Raw genomic sequence first — 20606 nt, forward strand, 5'->3', positions numbered from 1 at the left:
CTAGGACTTCCTCCACATTTATGCTAAACATTGTTATTATCCTGCTTATCTCAGTAGCCCAAATATTAAGATTTCCTTTATTGCTCCAGTATATTTTCCCCTATATATAAGTAGCTGCATAATAAGCTTTCCTGTCCATTTCTATAATCGGAATAGCTTTTGAAAATGCAAATCTAGCAACAGTACGCAAATTCAAAAACTTCAGCTAAGAATGTATTTTGAAAGAATGTACTGAGGAAATTCTTGGTTTATAAAGAATTTGAAGCTGAGAAGTCTCCAAAATCTTACAAGCAGAGCTTTCTCTTACCAAAAAAAGGTTAGATTTCACTGCTAATTTAACAAAATTTAGTGTCAATAGTTTTAATCTTCTCCCAAAAAATCCCCAAAACAAAACAAAACAAAAACAAAAAAAACCCCAAAAAAACAAAAAAACCCAACCCCCCTCAAAAAACTCAGAATCTTAGCATCCTCTAAAAATTGGCTCTGCAAATTTAGGGAACTTTTCTTAGTTAAAATAAATTATATGTCAGCTTTTCAGATTTTTCCTACTCAATTATGCAGGTCTCAAAGCTCAGCTCACCAAAGAAATGACTGAAAAGCTATTTTAAGTTATTTCATGTGCTAGTTTATCCAAGCCAAGCTTTGTCATAAAAATGTGACAATTAGCATTCCTTTGTAATTTAATACAAATTTATTCCTTTTTAATTTATTATAAGTTTGTTCCTTTTAAATTTATTTCAAAGGAGGATAATCTTACAAAATAATTTTCTAGCTTTTTGCACAGGCTTTGGCAAGTACACTCTTATCTAGTGAACTATGTGTTTGAAAATAGATATACAGTACTTCAAAGAGCAGTTCTGAATAATTGTGGAAGCATAACTGTTAGCATGTATTTCTTTTTGGCTTTCTAGCCTAGGACATTTTGTAGGACGCATATTCACTTTGCCAATTAAAGTTCTTGTGTCAGTCACAGTCTTGAGAAGCCCTAAATCCTGTTGTTCATTTCCATGCTTTGTTCCTGTCAGTTGTACCCATCAGTTCATAAATCTAAAGTCTAAGCTGCTGAATCCAGAATCTCCACCCAGTCCAAAAGGCTTCTGCATGTCTTTGCACATCATAACTTTCAATATAATAACCCTATCAAGACCTATAGAATAAGCACCCAGTTAAGTTTTGTGTTTCAAACTACTTAGATGACATACTAGATCAATATCATTATTCCTTCACCACTAAACATGAACTCTGGTTCCATCTCTTTAACTAAGGTCTCTATTAGTTAGTATTGTCTAGAGGAATTTCTGATAGTCAAAATGCAGTAGGTCGAACAAGGAAACATCTCAGATGTGAGCAGTTTCGCCCAAACTCTTGCAAAACTCTAAGACTACTTAAGAAGTTTATCCTACTCCTTGTCTAAACTCAAGCTTATTGCTGGGTTTTCCTGCTCAGGATCTCTGCTATTGTAGGTTGTGTATGCTGGTATAAGCCAGTAAAGTAAGTGCATGCCCTAGGAAATCCAGTGTGCCTGGGAATGTTCCCCAGCTAAAATGGAGCCAGAGAAAAACCTCATGGTTTACCCATGTCAGTGACTACCTTTAGCCTACCAATACAAATAGTCACAGAAGACTGGGAAACTGCAGGCCCTTGGTTCTGCTGTGTTGGCATTAGCACAGGTATCTTCTGCACGGACGGGTGTTCAGAGAAACAGCAGCGTGCCACTTCCAGAGATTTTGTGACCATGTGGTATTGGAAAGGAGAATCAATACCTGTCCCTGGGGGCGCTTACGCTGAAGTTATGGGGAGCCCCATGAGCTGTTCTGCCATTAGGATTACACAGTAAAGCAAGTGGCTCTCTTCTTGCTTAACAAATAAGATGCTCATTTGATTTAAACAGGAATGCACTGTGACATCCTTTATCAGTGGAGACAATTTTCTGCTTGAGAGAAGGAATGGCCAAATAATGATACAATAACAGAAAGCTGACCAAGAAAAGATATTACACATTCAGCTTTTATTTAAAATGACCTTTGACCCCTAGAACAGCCACTTCCCCACACGCTTCTGCCACTGGTGGCAGAGAATGAGCCATAGAGAGAGCAAAGTACAGCAGCAGCAGTGGCAGCATCATCACTGCCAGGCCCCAGCTCTCTGCTGATTCAGGTTGTCACTGAGCCAACAGAGACTTTCATTGCACAGCGATTCATCTACCAATGCTTTAAAACAAGACTGCAGCCCCTGTGCTCATTTGACTGGCTCACTGAAAGCCCACAGCAAAATCTGTTGGTTTAACTTCTTCTATGGATAGTAACATTACAATTAGTTTGTAATTGTAATTAATTTCTCCTAAGCAGGTAGGAGAAATAATAAATGCTATTAGGTTACTCTGAGCTGTCTGTTGACATGTCCCAGAAGCCAACTGGTTGGAATAACAGCTATCAGACTCAGTTATACTGGAAAGACACTTGAGGCAAAAACTACCATTTAATGGGGATACCTGAAGGAGGCTTGGTGTCAGAGGAACTCAGTAGAAAACAACTTAAGTGTCCCTTCTCACATGCTCTGTAATTAAACATAAGAGGAGTCAAAATTTCCTTTCAGAAAAATACACTCCTAAGGGAGACTCAACATCTTACATAAAAACAAATGAGAGAAAATTACTCAGAATAAAAAGTCCAAGGCTGTAACACAGCCAGAGGCATTTGGCTGAAGACAGTGAGCCAGCAGCAATTGCTGCAGGGGACACCATTCTAGGTTTGGCTGCAGAGAAGTTTCCAGGCAGTCAGCCCACATGAATGGACTAATGGCATCTACATGGCTGAGAGATATCTGTGCTGGATCAGATCAGGATATTCTGATGGTTGAGTTAAAGGAACAGTCCTTTTTGTTTAAGAGGAGCATATCTGGCTGTCTCTTTGGGCATAGGATACACATGAATAGGTTTGCCTGTGTCAGGCAACACCTCTTAGCTCCAGGTGAACGGCCTTTTTGCAGAAGTTCCACCTTGCCTGTCCCCATCCTTCCCCAAACCATGTGACTGAGAGGCTGGCGAGTTTAAGTCCTTAAGTCATCTGTCCTTGAGGAGAAGTTTGCAGTTAGAACTACTCTTACGCAAGGAAGCTGCTGAGCAGCTGTAGCCTGAGGGAAAAAAAGCAGCCAACAAATGGTTGTTGCCAGCTGGGGTCAAAGCAGAAGCTCAGCAGGGTTTGTTTGGGGATTGCTAGGGAAAACAATGAAGAGGTTAGCAAGGAGAGAAGCGGCCTCTTCAGAAGTGAGTTTTTGTGGACTGGGAAAAACATCTTGGCAGGTCAGGAATTACCTATAGGGACCAGGATGAGGTAAGACACAGATTTTTATCTGTTTTGGAACTGCCTCGTTGATGGTGGTCTGCAGTGCCCAGGGCTCACCTCTCTGCAGAGACACTGTGGGCCTGAAAAGGTGCTAGAACACTCTTCCATTTCATTGCCATTAAAAATTCCAGTGAAAAGTAATCTCTGGATCTGATGTGGAATTAAAGCTTTGAATTTGCCTTGCAAGACAAAGAAGGAGGTAGTTAGGAAACCTGGCAGACAGGTCAGCTATTTGGAAATGTGAGGAAAATGTTCAGTGTGGATACAGTCCTTCATAGAGAAGGCCATGATTGTGGATTGGATGGCCAGAGGCTGCCACCAGTCCTATCTCACACAGATGCAGGGTAGATGCTGCATTGTTTATGGTGGAAAACAAAGCTTGGAAATAGAAGATTCACAAAAGACAACTAAAAATATTTGGTTTCATGACTCACTGCAGTGCTTAAGGGGTTTTATGTTTGTTTGTGTTTTTCTAAATGTCATATTACAGTCACATTTCCTCTTCCATTTGTAATCATAACTTTAAGGAGTCTCAATTTAACTTTAATTTAATTTTGTGACATTGTCTGTAGCAGCAATTTTTTATTCTTGTAAACACCTTGGACTGATGTAGCAATGACAGGAAACACCAGCAACCTCTGGGTAAACACATCACCAGAGACAAACTGAATGATATGATATGATATGCTGAAAAAATGCACATGTTGGGTTCAAGAAAATGAGAAAAGGTAATTCATCATATAGCAGGTCTTGTTCTCAGCATCCCTTAGGTAAGCCCACTGCAGTAATTTCTAAATGTCAGCTGTTACTTTGCTAGTGTAGTGCTTTTTTATTTGTTCTGTGACTATTTTTGATGTCAAGAGCAGCTGTGTTCAGTCTTCTTTATTTAAAAAAAAAAAAAAAGAGTAGAGCTTAGCATCTGAAAAAATTGGCTTTGTGTGACTAACCACAAACAGGACACATGACTGAGTGGTGCTGCATTTGCTGCATTCTCCTTCAGTTTAAACAATTTGAACAAGTAAACTTAAAGGGGAACTCTCAATTTACAGAATGTGTTAAGAGGTCCTCATTAAAGCAAGCTCCAAATTTTACCCTCTATCAAAAAAAATAAGAAGATCTAGAAAAGGGAGAAGCAGAATTTGCTCCTCTCTGTCTTCTCTCTTTAACCTTAGTAAAATTCAGATTTCCAGGATATATTTGTAGGGTTTTTGATATCTGCCTGTCTTGGGTAGCTAGAAATATCCCTAGATCTGCTTCTGATAATTTGAAGAAAAGAAGTGCCAGCTAGTATGAATATCTCACATGCAGAAAGAAGTGAAGAACTTAAATCCCTAAGGTATCATTTTTATTTTAACACTGGTGATAAATTAAATGCTTGAGTAGACTCATTGGTTTTGCTAGTAATACTGGATTTTTAAAAAAGGTTAGAATACTTCATTCTATAAAGTATCTTGGAACTGCCAACTATTTAATACTCCTACTAATCAATGATCTTGTACCCTGCAACCGAAGAAAAATGCTTTTTCTTCAAAACCTGAGGCAGTGTTACAAAAATCCCCATAGATACTTGAAATTTTCTGACCTGCCCACAGTCACATAATTTACTTAGCAGCAATGCAAGATATGCAGCCTACAAAGCCTCTTTTGTAGTCCATCATCTAGCCATAGGCTTTCCTTTTTCTTCTCTGGTACATTATTATCTCTGTTCTGGGATAGCGTGATCTTTATTGGCTACAATGTGTAGAAACAAATCACAAGAAGTAGGGTCTAAGGGACCTTAAGATTCTAAGATCCTCCCTCAAGACAGGACAAACTTTAAGAAGTCTACATCTAGTTATAGTACAATGTAATTAATGAAAGGTTCTACTTTCTCCCTTTATTTTATCCCCTCTTGGGCTTGTCTGGGCTAGAAGACAGATTATGCAGTGGAGAGCTAACATGGGTTGACACAAGTGAGATATATATAAGCACTAGAAAGAGGCTTCATAGCTCTTTCTCTAGCTGCAGGACACCCTAACCCTACTAGAGAGAACATCTAGTAGAAATTAATACTGCTTTGCATTTGCTTTGAAGCATTTCTCATCACTTTGACCTTAAAGTGATTGTAAAATGTGGGTTTATGAATGCAGGCGGAGCTGCTGATCGGCAGCTTCTTCCTGTGAAATAATTTCGCTGTCAATTATTTCTAAAGGGATCATCGGCTCAGAATAATATTTGAGGGTTAAAGGATGCTAAAGTCTGATTTAGTCTTTTGGTGATCTCATAATACAAATGCTACAGGACTGAATTCCTTGTGTGTGGAAACACAGCCAATAAGAGACCCTGAAATCTCCAACATTTCCATGATGAAAACAGAAAAAATGTAACAGAGTAATAAACTGTTAGACATGGAAAATCACAAACTTTGAAAAGTCAGAATTGTATTGCTCCACAACATATGTCTGTGTCATGGGGAAAAATTGTGAGTGAATGCTGTGCACACTGGGGAGTGAATAGTAAACCAGGGATACAATACATTTGAAATCCATGCTGATCAGTTGAAATGATTATTCTTGATTTTATAAAGAGAGCACACAAATTAGTTTGTTTACATTTAAAAGCATATATTCATGACAGAGCATTTATCCACAGGGTCTTCAGTTTGCGTGCTCACTATCACAGTGCAGAGCAAAGCACATCTTATAAAGCTTTGATACTGACTGTCCTTTGAATTTAAATATAAACACCCATAGATTTGACTCTACTTTGATTAAGCTGCCTCAAAAAACTGCAGCCTGGGGCTGCCCTGGCAGACTCATAGTGTGCCACTGCTTGCCTCCAAAGAGACTCAGAGACCAGCACAGAAGGGCTCAGACCATATTTGTCCTGCAGTCTTCTGTAGATTTCTTCTCAGTGAGCTACTCAGTGAGAACAAACAGCTGGACCTTCATCTAAACATGCCAACAGAGAATAACCAATTACATCTTTAGCACAATCACCTATCTTGTGTGTTGGATGACAATTTGCGTGCCATCTTAAGAAGCAAAAGCTTGTTAAAGTTGACAGGGCCTCATCATTTATATACTTTAGGTGTACATTTAGGTGAATAGATAGTGGATCACACTCCTATTGCTTTGCTTGTTGAAACTGCAGTCCCCTGAGATGTGAGGGCACAGCAGCTGGCACAGCCCTTCCACCATAACAGAAAAAATGGAAATAAGCCACAGGCAGACAGCACTCCAGATGGAAAGGGTCAGTAGTGGTAAGAATCAATAGTGGTAGTGATATGTCACTTTTACTAAAGCTAGCAAGAAGAAAAATGGAAATATTTATCCCTTTTAAAATATACTTTTTACTAAACTGTATTCTATTTTTCAGGAAAGCTGAGTTCAAAACCTATTGATCCCAGCAGCCCTTGCATTGAAACACAAATGAACATAGAGCATGAACAAGAAATCTAAACGCAAAGCATTAAAAGTGCATGACATGTATGCAGGTACAAGTATCCCATCTCAGATGTAAGCATCTATAATACCAAACAGTGTACAGCTCAGAAGGGAATGCATAAAAGTAAGAATTTTATTAGCATCACATGTTTTAAGAAATATTTTATCCCTTGCACAAGAAAGAATTTTTTTTATAATTTCTCTCAAAGCTTATACTACTTAAAATTACATCCATCCATCACTGATTATTCTGCTGAAAAGTCAGAAAAAGGATATCAGAATTGCTCAAAACATTGGTTACAGTTAAGGAAAAAAGGGACAAAAACCTGGTTCCCCCACTATTATCTAAAGAAAGAATAGATCATCATGACCAAGCAAGCTCCAAACTGTTGCAGCCATGGTGCTCATCCATAAGGATCTGCACTAGGTATTTAATCCATACGTCCCCCTTGAGTGTGGTCAAAGCTGCACCAAAACATGACCTTTGCAATCAACTTCACAAAAGGGCAGGAAAAAAAAAAAAGCTTTTAAAATTAATTTTTAACAGAAAACTGAATCCGGGAAGTCCACCATGACTTCGAACTGTTAGCTTCACAAAGATGTGCTAAAAACACCCCAACACCCTAAGAGTAAAGAATTTGGCATGACATGGTATTGCACTTTTTCCAATAGTGTAAAGGAAACAGCATATTCATATGCAGCACAAAACCAGTCTTGGCTGTATTCTTATTAGGAATATAACTATATAAAAACAGAACTTACCTTGAAAAGGGCCCACATTATATGCCACAGTTCAGATAATAATGGTATTGGATTATCAGCTCTAATAAGATAAAATCCTTAATTCACAATCAAATGCATGAAGCACAGTTTTTCTTAGAACTGTTTATTCAGAGAGAAATTCAGAGACTGAAAACTCACAGGAATTTGGGTGCAATTTTGGGTGTAATTTTCTAAAGCAGCTTTTCCAGGAAAGTCTGGACCTAAAATCCAACAGTATTTCAGGACTGGCTGCCTTACTGTTTTAACAGTGATCTTCCAGCACCAGGTGCAGAGTAAGATTGGAAAGTGTGTCTGTAATCTCCTGAGCACAATTTTGATCTGCCAGGCACCGTTCTGGGTAAATGAGAGGTAAAATCGTGCTTTCCTGCAAATGCCATATGATTCAAGATTTCATGTACTTTGTGTCCAAAAGCTCCCAGCATAAAACAAAGGAAAATATTAGTAATTTTTTTCCTCAGAATACATTTTGCTAAATGTATTTTTCAGATACATTTGCAAGTGATGCCACTGGACATTGCTGAACAGAGCGGTGCACAAATAGGATTCAGCAGCTGCTCCCTTTCTGCTCTGTGCAGATAACACTAGATTTCATACATGTGGCAGCTCCTATCATTTTCTGTCCAAATCTGGGGGAGGGAAGGATACAGAAGATAGGAGGAAGCAATATTTTATATTGCTATTTGGCAAACTTCTCAGAAACATTGAAGAAATGTTGTTAACACAATTCTGAAAGAAACTGCTGCTCAGCTGAGAGGAAAGATGATGCCCAAAAAACCTTTTGGGGAGGAGTGGGTGAAGGTGTGCAGATATGACTTCTGAAGATGAAGAATGCAGTACTTTTTTAGATTCATAAACCAAATAAATTTTATTTTGAGGCTTTGAAAACGTGAAAAATCTCTACTCCTTCTTAAAACAAGAAGTGTGTATCAGCTGACTAAGGTAAACATGATAATTAAAAGGAATAAAAAATAGTTGGAATGTTTTTGTAATTGCTCCCTAGTCATTGTTAGGCTTTCCTGATTAGTGCAGTTAGAAATCTTGAACTAAAAGCATTTAGTGTGGAACTGATGTTATCATGCACACCACATTGTTAGGCTTTCAACCACGAAAAAATTAAATCACTTCTTACTTTATAAAACACCTTTGAAAAAAAAGACCTAGGACAATATAATCTCTGTATGCCTCCTGCAAAGATTTCCCAAAAACATGTATTTGACAGCCTGCTCTATTTGAAAAGTTGTTGCCACTAGTGATAATTGTTGCCGAAAATGCCTCCAGAGCTGAGGTAAATGCCTCAGGGTCACCTCGCTCACCCAGGTACTGCTAGGGGCACAGGCTCCCAGCAGGAACAAATGCAAGGTGCACCAACTCAAGGAGCTCCAGAGGACAGTAACTTATAAACACAAAACGTAGTTCTTCCACCAGAGGGTTTTCAGTTTGAAGGTTATTTGAAGAACACTGTTTCTTTATCATTCCCCACCAAGTTTGCATAAGTCAAAACATACAAGGTCACTGACTTCCTATGAGCTTGAAGCTACAGGCAGGCTTTGCTGAGCAGAGAACATATTCAGCAAATGTTCTCCATATCTCTTCTCAGAGTCCATCTTTAGTTTTAAAAATCTGCATAGCACTGTTGGCAGGATCTTTTCATTTGATGAGGCTCTGCAGACGATCACTTCTTTGTGAACTCTGAGTTCCTGGGAACCACTGCAGACCACCTAGCTGCAAAAATACACACCTAGTAGAAATCTGTAGAGAGAAGTCACTTATGTGCTGGGTAAGGCATTTTCTTCTGTTACTGATTGTTTTTTTCTGAGGTGGAGATACTTATTATAGCATACATTGGGGCTTTAGTACAAAGTGAATAATTAGTCAACTGTGTTTGAAAGCTGATAAGCTTGGCACAGAGCACTACACTTTAAAACTACCAAATGCTTAGATATGTAAACAACCCCACTGAAGCCACTGAGATTTCTTTTATGTCTAATGCTAAGCAAACATCCAGTCCTAATTAACTAGGACACAGCTTGGTAGCAGAAAAGTAACTAATTTTGGAAGTTTGAGAAATTTTGGGTGGTTTCATTAGCAATTTGTGTGTATCTGGCTCTCTGTATTAAGAAATAATAAAGCTTACTGCTAAGAAATATGTTTACTCGCAATCCAAAGTGATTCCTGAGAATACCTTCATTGAGGCAATAATTAACAGCAATTAATTGCAAACAGTACTGGAAAGATCCCATTTAATTTTTTTTTTTCTCAGAATGTTCTCTCAGCTGAGAGAAACAGCAATCTTTCCTTCATCCCTTAAATTTGTCAAGTAAGACTTATTTTCAAGAATACCTCACAGTGGAAAACTGTGAAGTGGAGGCTTTAAGCACACAGAGAGGCTGAACAAATCATGACTGTGTTCTTCATACCCCAGATGGCAAGCAGAGTTCTGCTAAAGCACACTGGGTAGCAGCTGCACATTAAACTTTTCTGGCAGCTGTGCTGACCACAGGTAAAAAATGACACAGACTCAGGCTTATGCTGAAGCCACAAGTTTATCATATTTCACATAGCAAAGCAGCATCTGGAGAAAGGATAGAGGGTGCTTCACAGTTCTATCAGCTGGGGATCCCTAAAGGATACAGTGCTGGGTCTCTGGGTTTCATACCTCTCCCCTTTTTATAAGATGTTCACCAAAGGCCTGGATCAAAATATGCCATGTTGGAAAGATTGTTGCTGAAAAAGTGGAAGAAAGGTTTCACTTTAGATACTGCTGTTACAGAGAGTAGGAAGTTGGAAATGTTGTATTTAATTGAATTCTGGAAGAGCTAAAACGTAAGCAAATGAGTTTGAAAACTTCTGAAGTTAAGCAATTCAATCACTCAAAAAGTGGTGGCAAATGAACAGCCAGCTTCCTCTTATTTCCTCATCCTCACTTTCCATGGAAACTATTTCACAGGTCCAACTAGGAAAATGTTTTCCAATGTAAAAAACCCAACCCAACCTGTGAATGTATTTTTCTCTTTTAATAAAGCTCTCACTGCGAAACTATACCAATAGCAGAAAAAAAGCTTGTAATTCTATGGGCAAGGAAGTATAGATGTAGACATCTATGCAGTTTCCCTACAGCTCATGTGCCTCCCAGGGCTCTCCCCGGCGTCCCTGGTGATTACACTGTGTATTTCCTTCCACAGAAAGGAAGTCTCCTGATTCCAGGCCAACCACTATAAATGGGGGTGCAGCTAAAGAAGCTGCACTTTTTGGATGGTGCAGTACCTTGTATGATCACTGCTACAGTATTTTCAAATTCCCTTTGTTTTAGCCTCCCATCCCATCTCTCCTGCAGGCTGGAAGTCAAGTGAGGTCGCAGGTATTTTTTATGAGATGATCATAGAGCGCCCAACAGGAACGCTACCGACCTTAAGCAGCTATCTCCTTGGTGCTTTTTGCTGCTGCTGCTAACTGCTGCACACCAAGGCCCGGCCGAAACAGGTCAGGGACAACGTACACCGCCCTGGCAGCCATGGATGGAGTCTGGCCGAGGGAAAAATTGCCTTCCTTCCTTTGAAATTTCCGTTCAAAGGCATCCGAGGGGCACATTAACGCCTTCCTGAGGGCTCTCTCCCCCACGCCAGCGAGAATTTGAGGCCGAACTGACTACAAATCAAAGCCCTTGAGGGCATGGGGGGTGGGCGAGGTCGGTCCTTCCGCCCGCCCCCATCGCCCCCGGGACCGGCCGGGGCGGCTCCCCCGGGGCTCAGCGCAGCGCGGCGGGTGCCTCCCTCCCCCCGGCCCTGACGGAAAGGCTGCGGGCGGACAGCCCCGCCAGTGGCCCGGGTGCCGAGCCGAGCCGGCGGAAAGAGCGGCCGAGGCGGGGGCATCGCGGCGCGGCCACATCAGCCTCGGCCTGCCCAGCGCCGGCGCTTGGCTGCTGAGCCGCACAGCGGCCCCCAGGCGGCGGCGGCCGGGGACGCTGAGGAGGAGCCGCCTGCGCGGCCCAGCGGCGGCGGGCGGGCCGGACACACCGACCGACCGAGCGAGCGAGCAGCCGCGGCACGGAGAGAGGGAGGGAGGGCAGAGCGGCAGCGCAGCCCGCGCCGGCAGCGCCATGGCCACCAAGGTGAGCAGCTCCCGGGGTCGGGAGGCGGTGCCGGGGCGCCCTCTGCGCCGGCGGGCCCGGCTGGGCGGGCGGGGGTCCCGGGCGGACGGGCGGGCTGCGTGCCGGGGCCGGGGGGGCCGATCCTTCCCCGCACCGTGTCCTGGCCGCGGGAGGGACGGAGAGAGCGCCGCGCTCGGGCCTCGGCGCCGCTGCCGGCCCCTGCTCGGGGCTCGGCGGAGCAACGGCGACTCCGGGGTGGGGGAAAGTTTGATTTTCTGCTGTGTTTGTGCCCCTCCGTCCCCACGCCTCGGCGGAATGATCGCAGGGTCGAAGAGCCGCCAGAGGCCGAGGGTGCTGCTCCTGCAGCCCGGGCGCCCCTTGCCCCGCTGCCACCGAGCCCGGGAGCGGCGGGCGCTGGGAGAGGCCTCGGCCACCGGCGGGCCCGGCTGTCCCGGCCCCGCTGTCCGGCCCGCTCGGCCCCCGGCGCGTCAGGGCAGCTGATGCTGACCCCCTCGGTGACATCCGGGGGCGGCTGTGCCGTGACTCCAGTGGCAGCCCAGAGCCCACACTGCGCGACCTCTTAATAGTAAGCTGTGATTTTACACGCGAAAAAAATAAACCCAAAACCAACAGCAACAACAACAACAACAAAAAAAGACAGGAAGTTAAATTGTTTTGTTCAGTTCTTCAACAGTATCTGCTGCTAATGCAACTGTCAAAATTAGCCCACCCTATCTGAAAGCGTCCTCTTTCTAAATCAACAATATTTGTTTACTATACTGGTTGATGAAAGCATCTCTGCTTGTGTAGGTGTGAGTTAACATGCACCAGCAACTCATCTGTGACTTGTCTAAGTATCTCAGGAAGACTTTTTTGGTATTTAAAGTATTACTTTGAGTCACCTGATTCCATTAGCTTGGCCAGCAGTTTTAAAAACTTCCTTTTACTGCGGCAGTTCTCATACAGTGCACTATTTATGTTGCTCTTCTCAGCGCTGAAGAAATTCCGCATCTTGAATGTGTCAGATTTAATGTATAAGTAGCTTTCTCTGTAGCCATGTAAATTGATGGTGGCTCATGTTTGGATAAACTTTTTCCAAAGCACCGAGAACTTGATTTTAGGTTTCGAAATCACTTAGGCAATTTAAAAATACAATGAATATAGTCAACATAGTGAAATTTGTGTTTCTGTTGAGCTTTTAGAATATTGTTGATAGACTTGGTTTATACATTGGTGGGTTCCAATAATTCACGGGATGTGTGTATGAATATTTTTTACTCAATCTGATGACTGTAGAGGGCAAGAAAATTACTTCTGATGTGTATGTACTACATAATGGACAGTATGTTAGGCAGATACTGTATTAAACCAATGTACTGTTTTTGAGCTCACTCTGAGGTGCAGTGTCCTCATGGGATCTGTGTTCTGTGCCGAACATATGATTCATTTTATTCATACATTTGGAAACTGTCACTTTGCTTTTCTTTAAATATTTTTTGGAAACATTATGGCCCCAGACGGAAGGGTGTATAATTTCTGGCTTCCTTCAAATCTTAATCTAATCCAGACAGGCTTAAAGTCAGGTGGTGCAATTTTTTTCATTCTACACATTGCAAGTTATAGTAATGTACTTTGACTTAAAAGCTAAAATGGTAAGTGATAGTCAGGAAAGAGTTGGTATTTTATTGCTATTATTTTGTTATGCTGGTAGCTCTGAGCAGTACTGAAGAGAAGCTTACTTTATTTTCTGTGAGCTCTACCCAGGAGATGGGTCCCTCTCTACAAACTGCCCTGTTTTGGATTTTATTTTGTTCATGTTGTGCAAACATCACCTATAGTAAAGGATATATTGTCTTTTTGAGCAGTGTAAGGGAGTAACAGGCTGAAAAAAGAGTTTTTATGACCTTAGCCAACTACTCAGTTGGCTCAGTCACCATTTCATTTGGAAAGTAAATTTTGTTTTTTAAATTGTAAACAAAATTCTCACCTTCTGCTTGTGCTCCTTCACAAATTGCCTCTTTTGAAAGAAATATTCAAGGTGTATTTGTATTTTATGTGAAATGTTAACAAAAACTAAACTGTAGTTGTCTGGAGTATGAATTTTTGTACTTTAATGGTGTTAAATCCTGTATAGCTGCTAAGGGTGACTGATAGTCTGGCCTGGCCTGTGCTGCATGGGCTGTTAGTGCTCCATAATTGGTTCCTGTTTAGACTAGAATATACTTTCCAAGGAAAGCTGGGGGTAAATTCAGTCTTGATTTGAATGCTTTAAGTGATAGAAAATCCAGTCTGTGTTTTTTGTTGTTGTTGATTTTAAACAATCTCTCTTGCTGTTGATGCTTCTTTCTTTTGAATCTGAACTTGCCCAGCATCTGTTTTCAGATTTATCATTATCTCTACAAGATTTACAAGTGCTTGAATCAAGGTGTTAGATTTTGTGAGGATGGAGGATGCAAATAGGGGTTTCTTCCATAGCTAGCTTGTAATCCTTGACCAGTTTTTTGCTCCCACTTTGGTAAAGGACAGCAATTAAATTCCTAGAGTTTTCATGTATGAAAATGTGGTATACCATTGTGTAATGTGCTGGGTCTTCTGTGTACCATTCAAAATCAATGCATTTCTTTTTGAAGCAATAAAAGCTTTTAGGGGAAAGGACTACAATTTTCATACCAAGAAGCCTTTACTGATGCTTTCCTAGCGTATTTGTTAGCTGGCAACTTGGCAGGGAGTCTTTTGTCCAAACAGGTGGAAGGCTGTGAAGGCTGTGTCTGATGTTGTGAGCTAAATTAGCAGTGGCCATTGCTCCTTGTCCTTTCTTACTCCTCATCCCATGCTGTATGGACATCCCAGGAGTCTACTCCAAACACTTGTCAGGCCTGTTTTTAAGATACAATAAGTTGCTGAAATAGCAAAAATATTCACTGAATGGAAACAGTGGTGCCATTTCTTCAGTTCTAGGTAGTTGCAGTAGTTGAAAGTTTGCTCAGGGCTGATACAGAAGGTTGTGTGGGGTGGTGTGGTTGGGAACAGGAGACTTTCATGGAGAAGGGTGAAAATATAAACGGGAAATGGAAGATCTGAGGCTTCTAGAGGCAGTTCTTCTGTTGGCTAGATCCTTACTGTAGCTTGGCACTGGATTTCGTGGTTTGCTCAAGGTTATGTGCTCTAAAAACTGAAACAATGAGATTGTCATTCTTCTGTTTGTTCCTTGTCACAGGGACATTTCTCTCTGTGCAACTCTATTAAAAATCCTGAGAGAGAGAGAAATGTCCCTGTGACAGTTCCTTCCTAGTTTCTTTGGCCTTTCCTATTCTTTCCCCACTAGAGTTTCCCAAGTCCCAGCTTTACTCATGTCCTTTCTTTTGTTTTTGAGTTTCATTGAATAGGGAGAGTTAGAAATGTCAGGAAGCAATATGCTGGCTTTTAAACAACATTCTCCCTACCTTAGCCTATTTTTAAACTTATTTATTATTTTAAAATGTAGGCAAGTCCTTTTCTTGAAAAGACTGATGTTTTGCCATTTGTTAAGCCCTGATTTCAGAAGGAAGTGAGATAGGCTGTGGGCAAGACAGTTCTTCCAGTTCTTCTGGAACCTGCGCTGCTAACGTGTAGTGAGAGTTTTAATTTAGAAGTTGAAACTAGGAGCTGATTTCTTGGTGTAACATTGTTCATGTTGGTGACATTGCTTTCCCAAGAGAGGTTTTTCATAAGGCAGTTGTTAATAAGCTTTGTGAAGTTAGGCCCCTCTTACTGTCAATACCAAAATGTTTTTTTCTTTATAACTTTAGGGACACTTATATCCCACCATTATGTTCTTGATTGTTCAATGGTTTGTGTACTTTGAGGACACATTTATCTGGTTCTGTTTTCAGGACTGGGCCTTTTTTTGTGGGAGAAGTCCTTTGAGATAAAAGCTTAGACTGAATATTCTGTTCTTTTAAGAAGATACAACTTAACAGTACTTCTAAAACAAGGAAATGCTTCAAAGCTTTCTTGTTCATCTCATCATGTAGGATTTTCTCTTAAAATGTCACTGGCCAGGAATAGTTGAATTCATCATGGTTCTTGTAATTGTGGTGAGGTAAGGTCATGATTTACATACAAAAATTTCAGGTAGGGAAAGGTAACAGCACATTAGACTTAAAGATTATGATCCTTAAGTGTATGTCCTTCCTCTCTTCTTTCTTTTTCATTCTCTATTACTCTCAGCAGTATAAGGCTTCCCGAAGAAGTCCCACATTTTCCTTTATACTATCACTTGAGTTGGTTAGAAACAATTATTTGTTCTGATTTGCAGCTGGGAAGTGAAGCACCCCTCTGTGCTAAACACTCCAAAATACCCAGACTTTGTGTTCTGTTAATCTACATTTTGCATTGTCCTAATTTTGGAAGTAGACTCCTTTCGTAAATCTCATCTTAAGGGAAGATTCAGTTAATAAATCTTAACACATCTGTGAGTTGGGATGATCCTCTTCTATGCAGATCACATCATAATCCATTCAACATGTTCCATTATTTAAATTCAGCAAAACAAGGCATAATACAAAACATGAGATCACAGATGATCTGTGTATGTAGGTTGTGATGGAATAAAATCATTAGATGAAGTAATGATTTTGATTTTACAGTCTAATGATGTGAAATGTTGTTTGGGTCTTTTAGGCTAGTATTAAGTAGATGTGGGGATACTTCCTGGGGCTTTCTAGATTATTTTGGTTTGGTGGTTTGTTTTTTAAGGTGCAATAAGATGACTAGAGAAGGGCAAAATGTTTGGTAATGCAGATTAACCACGATTCCTGACCTATTGGAGGAATGAGATGTTAGGATGAGCAGGAGAACTGATAGGTTTTTTTTTTTTTGAAGACACAGATTTTCTGTTCTTTTGTCTTTCTGTCCAGCCTTATGGTCTTTTAAAGGGTCAGTGCTACGTGGTTCATGTTATATTGATGCAATTACCAGTTCAAGGCTTCTCATTTCTGTGCTGGAAAGCTGGAGAGCTGGTAAGATTCTGTGTGGTGCTGTGCTTGAGTAATGATTCCTCTGACTCAGTTTTTCAAAGTTATTTTGAGTGTCTAGGCAGAGTCATCAGAGACGCATTACCAGAGGTCATAATTTAAAAACATGATTACAGCAGCCAAAGAGAAGGAAGTCTGATATCAGATGTCATAAGCTACATCTGGTTTATAGATTCAGAGTTTTGGGTTTTCACTCTGAAAAATATCAATATATTTGTAATACCAATATATTTCTCCGTATATTGGTATTACTTCAGCAATAAGGCTTTACAGTTAACTGTAGCTTTGTAAGAAGGTTTGTTTTACTGCATTCTTTCAAGGTTTTCCTCTGAGTTATCTTCCTGCTCAGATTTTCAGGTCTTGAAAAAAGTCGTAGAAGAGTGTGTGAATATTCAGTAAACCTCTCCTCTCCCAGATTAGGGCATCTGGCAAATTTCAGAGTCTACAGAGATCACCTAGGCAAGAATCATTTGAGACTTTTGCCAGTTCAAATATGTGGGTTCCCTCCTGTATTGAATTTACAAGCAATTGTAACATTTACAGTGTTCAAAACAGTCTTGCAAAACATTTTAAAAGCAGGTAATGGAGAAGAGACTGTAAAATAGTGGGAGTCATTTGTTTCAACCAGCCCTGCAGTAGGACAGATGAGCATTTACTTATCTAGAATTATTTAAGTAAATAGCTATTGCAGTGTTCAGCATTTAAAGCTAAACCTCTTCTATTTCAAAGTATGTTTCACAATTACAATTTCTCAGAATTCACTTAACACTGCTTGGAGGGCTGAAAATCAGAGCTTGTGCTTTTATTTTCTTTAGCTGTATTCCTGCCTTCTCAGCAGTTTATGACTGGAAAGGAGCTTCCCAAGTAACAGAAAGTTCAGACAACAGAGCAATCTTGTAGTAGTCCAATAAGCAAAATTCAAGTGCTACTGCAGAAAGAGAAAGAAAAAAGCATATTGCTTACTGGAAAATTTAACTTAATTTCTGAGCATTATCACTTTCTTTCCAAAACATTTATCTTTGAGCTTTGTATTACTAAGAAATGAATATTAAAAAAGACATTTAAGACCAGAATTATTTAACTTTGGCAGATAGTTCTCTGTGAGACCCACAGTAAGGGGAGAAGGGTACAAGGAACAGCTCTTCCTGTAGAGAGCTGCTGTTATGCAGCCTGGCCCAGCTGTTGTATAGTTGTGAGGAGACATTTGGGACATGGTATGGTATGAAGGGCACATGAGCCATCCTTGGCACTGCTGGTAACAGGATGTGTGTTCATAGAAGAGTGCTGGGTGAAGTCAAACCAGGGACTCTGTGTGTGAATATGTTTTTTGTGGGTAAAAGCTCTAGTTCCTCCTGTAATTTAGAGCAGCTCTCCCCTCAGGCCCTGCCCTTTAAAGGAAGCCACTGTACAGGAGGGGTTTCCAATGTGCAAAATAGGTGGCTGGAAAGAGGAGGAGGTGGTGAGAAGATGGGCAGTGCAGCTTGTGGAAGGTCTCTGGGGAGTCCAAGCAGAACAGCTGCTTCTGGGGAGAGGCAGCCATGTCTGGCCTGGGGTTTCTGCAAGTGGGACTTGCCCAGGTGAAATCGTTCAGTCCCACTCCCGTAAAAAAGTGGGGACTGGTGAAGAACTGGTTGATAGGTCTTATTTCTTATGACTTGTCATTGAGTTACTGACTTCTGATCCAAGTTGCCATCTGCTCCTCCTTGGCAAGGGAACTGTTGTGCTTTTATTTTGTGTATTCATGTGGTATCTCTGTTTAAACACAGTAGGTTTTGGACTCGCTTTGCTTTTCCCAACCTTCTGAGACTGCAGTTCTCAATGTTCAGAGCAAAAATTAGTTGTCATCTCAATTCAAGCAAAGTGTTTGCTTTCCTAATTGATAGAACAAAAGAGCTAATTTGTAAGAACAGCTATAAAAATTCCCTTAGGATAGCTTTAAACTCTGTGTCCCTTCTGTATGATGGATATGGATGGGTTTACTTTTTCCTCTGTGATGATTATGTAAGTGGTTTCCAGAAGAAAGACAATTGATATAAGGCTATTACATTTATTGTTTTTTCTGGTTCTTATTTAATTTCTAGCATTGCCTGAAGAGCCTGTACAATCCATCTTTCTGCAGCAGTAAGGCGAGACTGATTAGGTGCTTCACTTCACCTTATAGCTTCATCAGATTTAAGAGTGAAGCTTAAATGTTTTATTTCATCCTCTTTTTTGAGGGGGTCAGGGTTTAATTCAGTAACTGAATATTGCAATTTCATATGATAATATAACATAATTAATGCTTACCTAGTGACAGCACACTTCTTTCAGCAGTACTGTAATTTCCTGCCTTAATAACCCTATATTTTTCTTCTGTAAATGATTGCTTGTGGAGTACAAAATTAAGCATCTTCCTTGCTGCAAATAACTAGACCACAGTCTTGGATGTTTGTATGAATGTTGTTGAATTACAATTTTTTTATCAACAGCTCTGTCACATTCTGTCAAGCTGCCAAATTTTCTAGTAATTCGTAAGGAAGCAGAAGTTCTAACTTTCTTTTCAGACTTCTTTGATGCTTTCTGTCACTGTAGAGGTTGCTGGTAGAAGAAAAATTTGTGAGGTGTTCTGTCAAACTTTCAATATTGCATGACTTAATCCTGGCATTCATTACATCTCTTGGTTTGTTTTTTTATTTATTAAATGCATCTGTCCAGGCATTCTTTTTCTTCTTTTTTTAATTCTTTGTCTTGAAGTGGGACATGCCTACACTGCTAGTGTGCACATTGCAGGTCATTAATGTCCAGTTCAAGTGCTGAGTGTTCTCTCAGAGCCAGGTCTAATCACTGAGCTTTGCTTATTTGACCTGCTATTTATCATGAAGTAAAGTCTGTAACCTTACAGGGTCTTTTACTTTTCTGCACTGCCAATAGAAAAGCCTAAAATAGCTGTAGGCTTGGATACTTCAGAACCCAAAAAATGTGTACCTTGCCCATTTGTAGAGTAAAGAACCTTCATCTGATAAAATGATAATGCATTTATGTTGGTGTAACAGTTTTCTCACTTGTGTTCATAAAATAAAAGATGGGCTTTCACAAAGTTGTGTTTCTAATAAGAACTAAGAGATAACAAAACATTAGCACATTGATTAATGTTGGTTACTCAAGTAACAGAGAATTTAGCAGAATTCCATGTGGAGAGCTTATCCTGCTGCGTTTCAGATTCCTTCCCAGCTGCTTTCAGTGAGCGTGCTATTCAGCAGGTGTTTTCCTATTAATATTTAAAAGTATTTGGGACTTCAGAGTAGTACAGCTATTCCATTCTGTATTTTACAGATGAAGTTTATTTGAAGTAGCATCATTTTAACATGCACTTAGTTTGCTTTGCCAGTTATTCATTTCCTTCTAGAGTGGCCTGTGCATGTGGTACGTTGCGCTCCACAATGTGTAATAGTGTGCTGAGTCTGAAAGGGCTTGAAGTTTGCTAGATAACCTTAGCGAAACTTTGTGCCTCTCCAATTATTAGGTAATTACTAATTTTTTCTAATCTCTGCTCTCGTAGAGGCAGCACTATTGTGTGACTACAAGCTGTCTTAATGAGTAGGTCACCGTGTGGCAATTTTTCTGGTGAATGCTGCTGGCTTTTTCTGAAACCTTTGCATCTTACTGGCTTTGTTCTTTGGGGACAGAACTGTGAGGGAGCAACAGTGATGGCCCTAAAGTTTCGGGCAAACATCAGGGGGTTTGGCACAGCAGGCTTCTAAAACACGCCATTAAATATTGGTTCAGCAAACAGTTGCAAGTTTTGCAGTTTGATTTCAGGGATACAGTAATGATTAATCTAGGCAGAGATTTTAATCACACTTGAGATAAATGCATCCTGCTTCACATCCATAAATACAAACCCAAGCTGTACTTGCTGCATTTATTACTTGCTGTAGTTGTGATGAAACTGGAATTAATGTTCTCAAATCCG

The 20606-nt window shown here is 40.6% G+C and overlaps 1 protein-coding gene across 3 annotated transcripts in view; it reads left to right on the forward strand.

Annotated features, from left to right (window-relative positions):
• SNX9 (sorting nexin 9) overlaps positions 1-20606 on the forward strand; it is an 80734-nt gene that overhangs the window by 8473 nt on the left and 51655 nt on the right. Inside the window, exon 1 of one of the 3 annotated variants that reach the window (XM_012572583.5) lies at positions 11196-11660. The exons of 1 other annotated variant lie outside the window; for it this stretch is intronic. In XM_012572583.5, coding sequence (XP_012428037.5) covers positions 11649-11660 — 12 coding nt within the window. In that variant the 5' untranslated portion in view covers positions 11196-11648. Of the gene's footprint in view, positions 1-11195; positions 11661-20606 lie in introns of those variants that run through there. One more of the 3 variants, XM_002196190.7, reaches the window with a different exon arrangement.

This window comes from Taeniopygia guttata, chromosome 3 (assembly GCF_048771995.1).
Source record: "Taeniopygia guttata chromosome 3, bTaeGut7.mat, whole genome shotgun sequence".
NCBI classification, from domain to species: Eukaryota; Metazoa; Chordata; class Aves; order Passeriformes; family Estrildidae; genus Taeniopygia; species Taeniopygia guttata.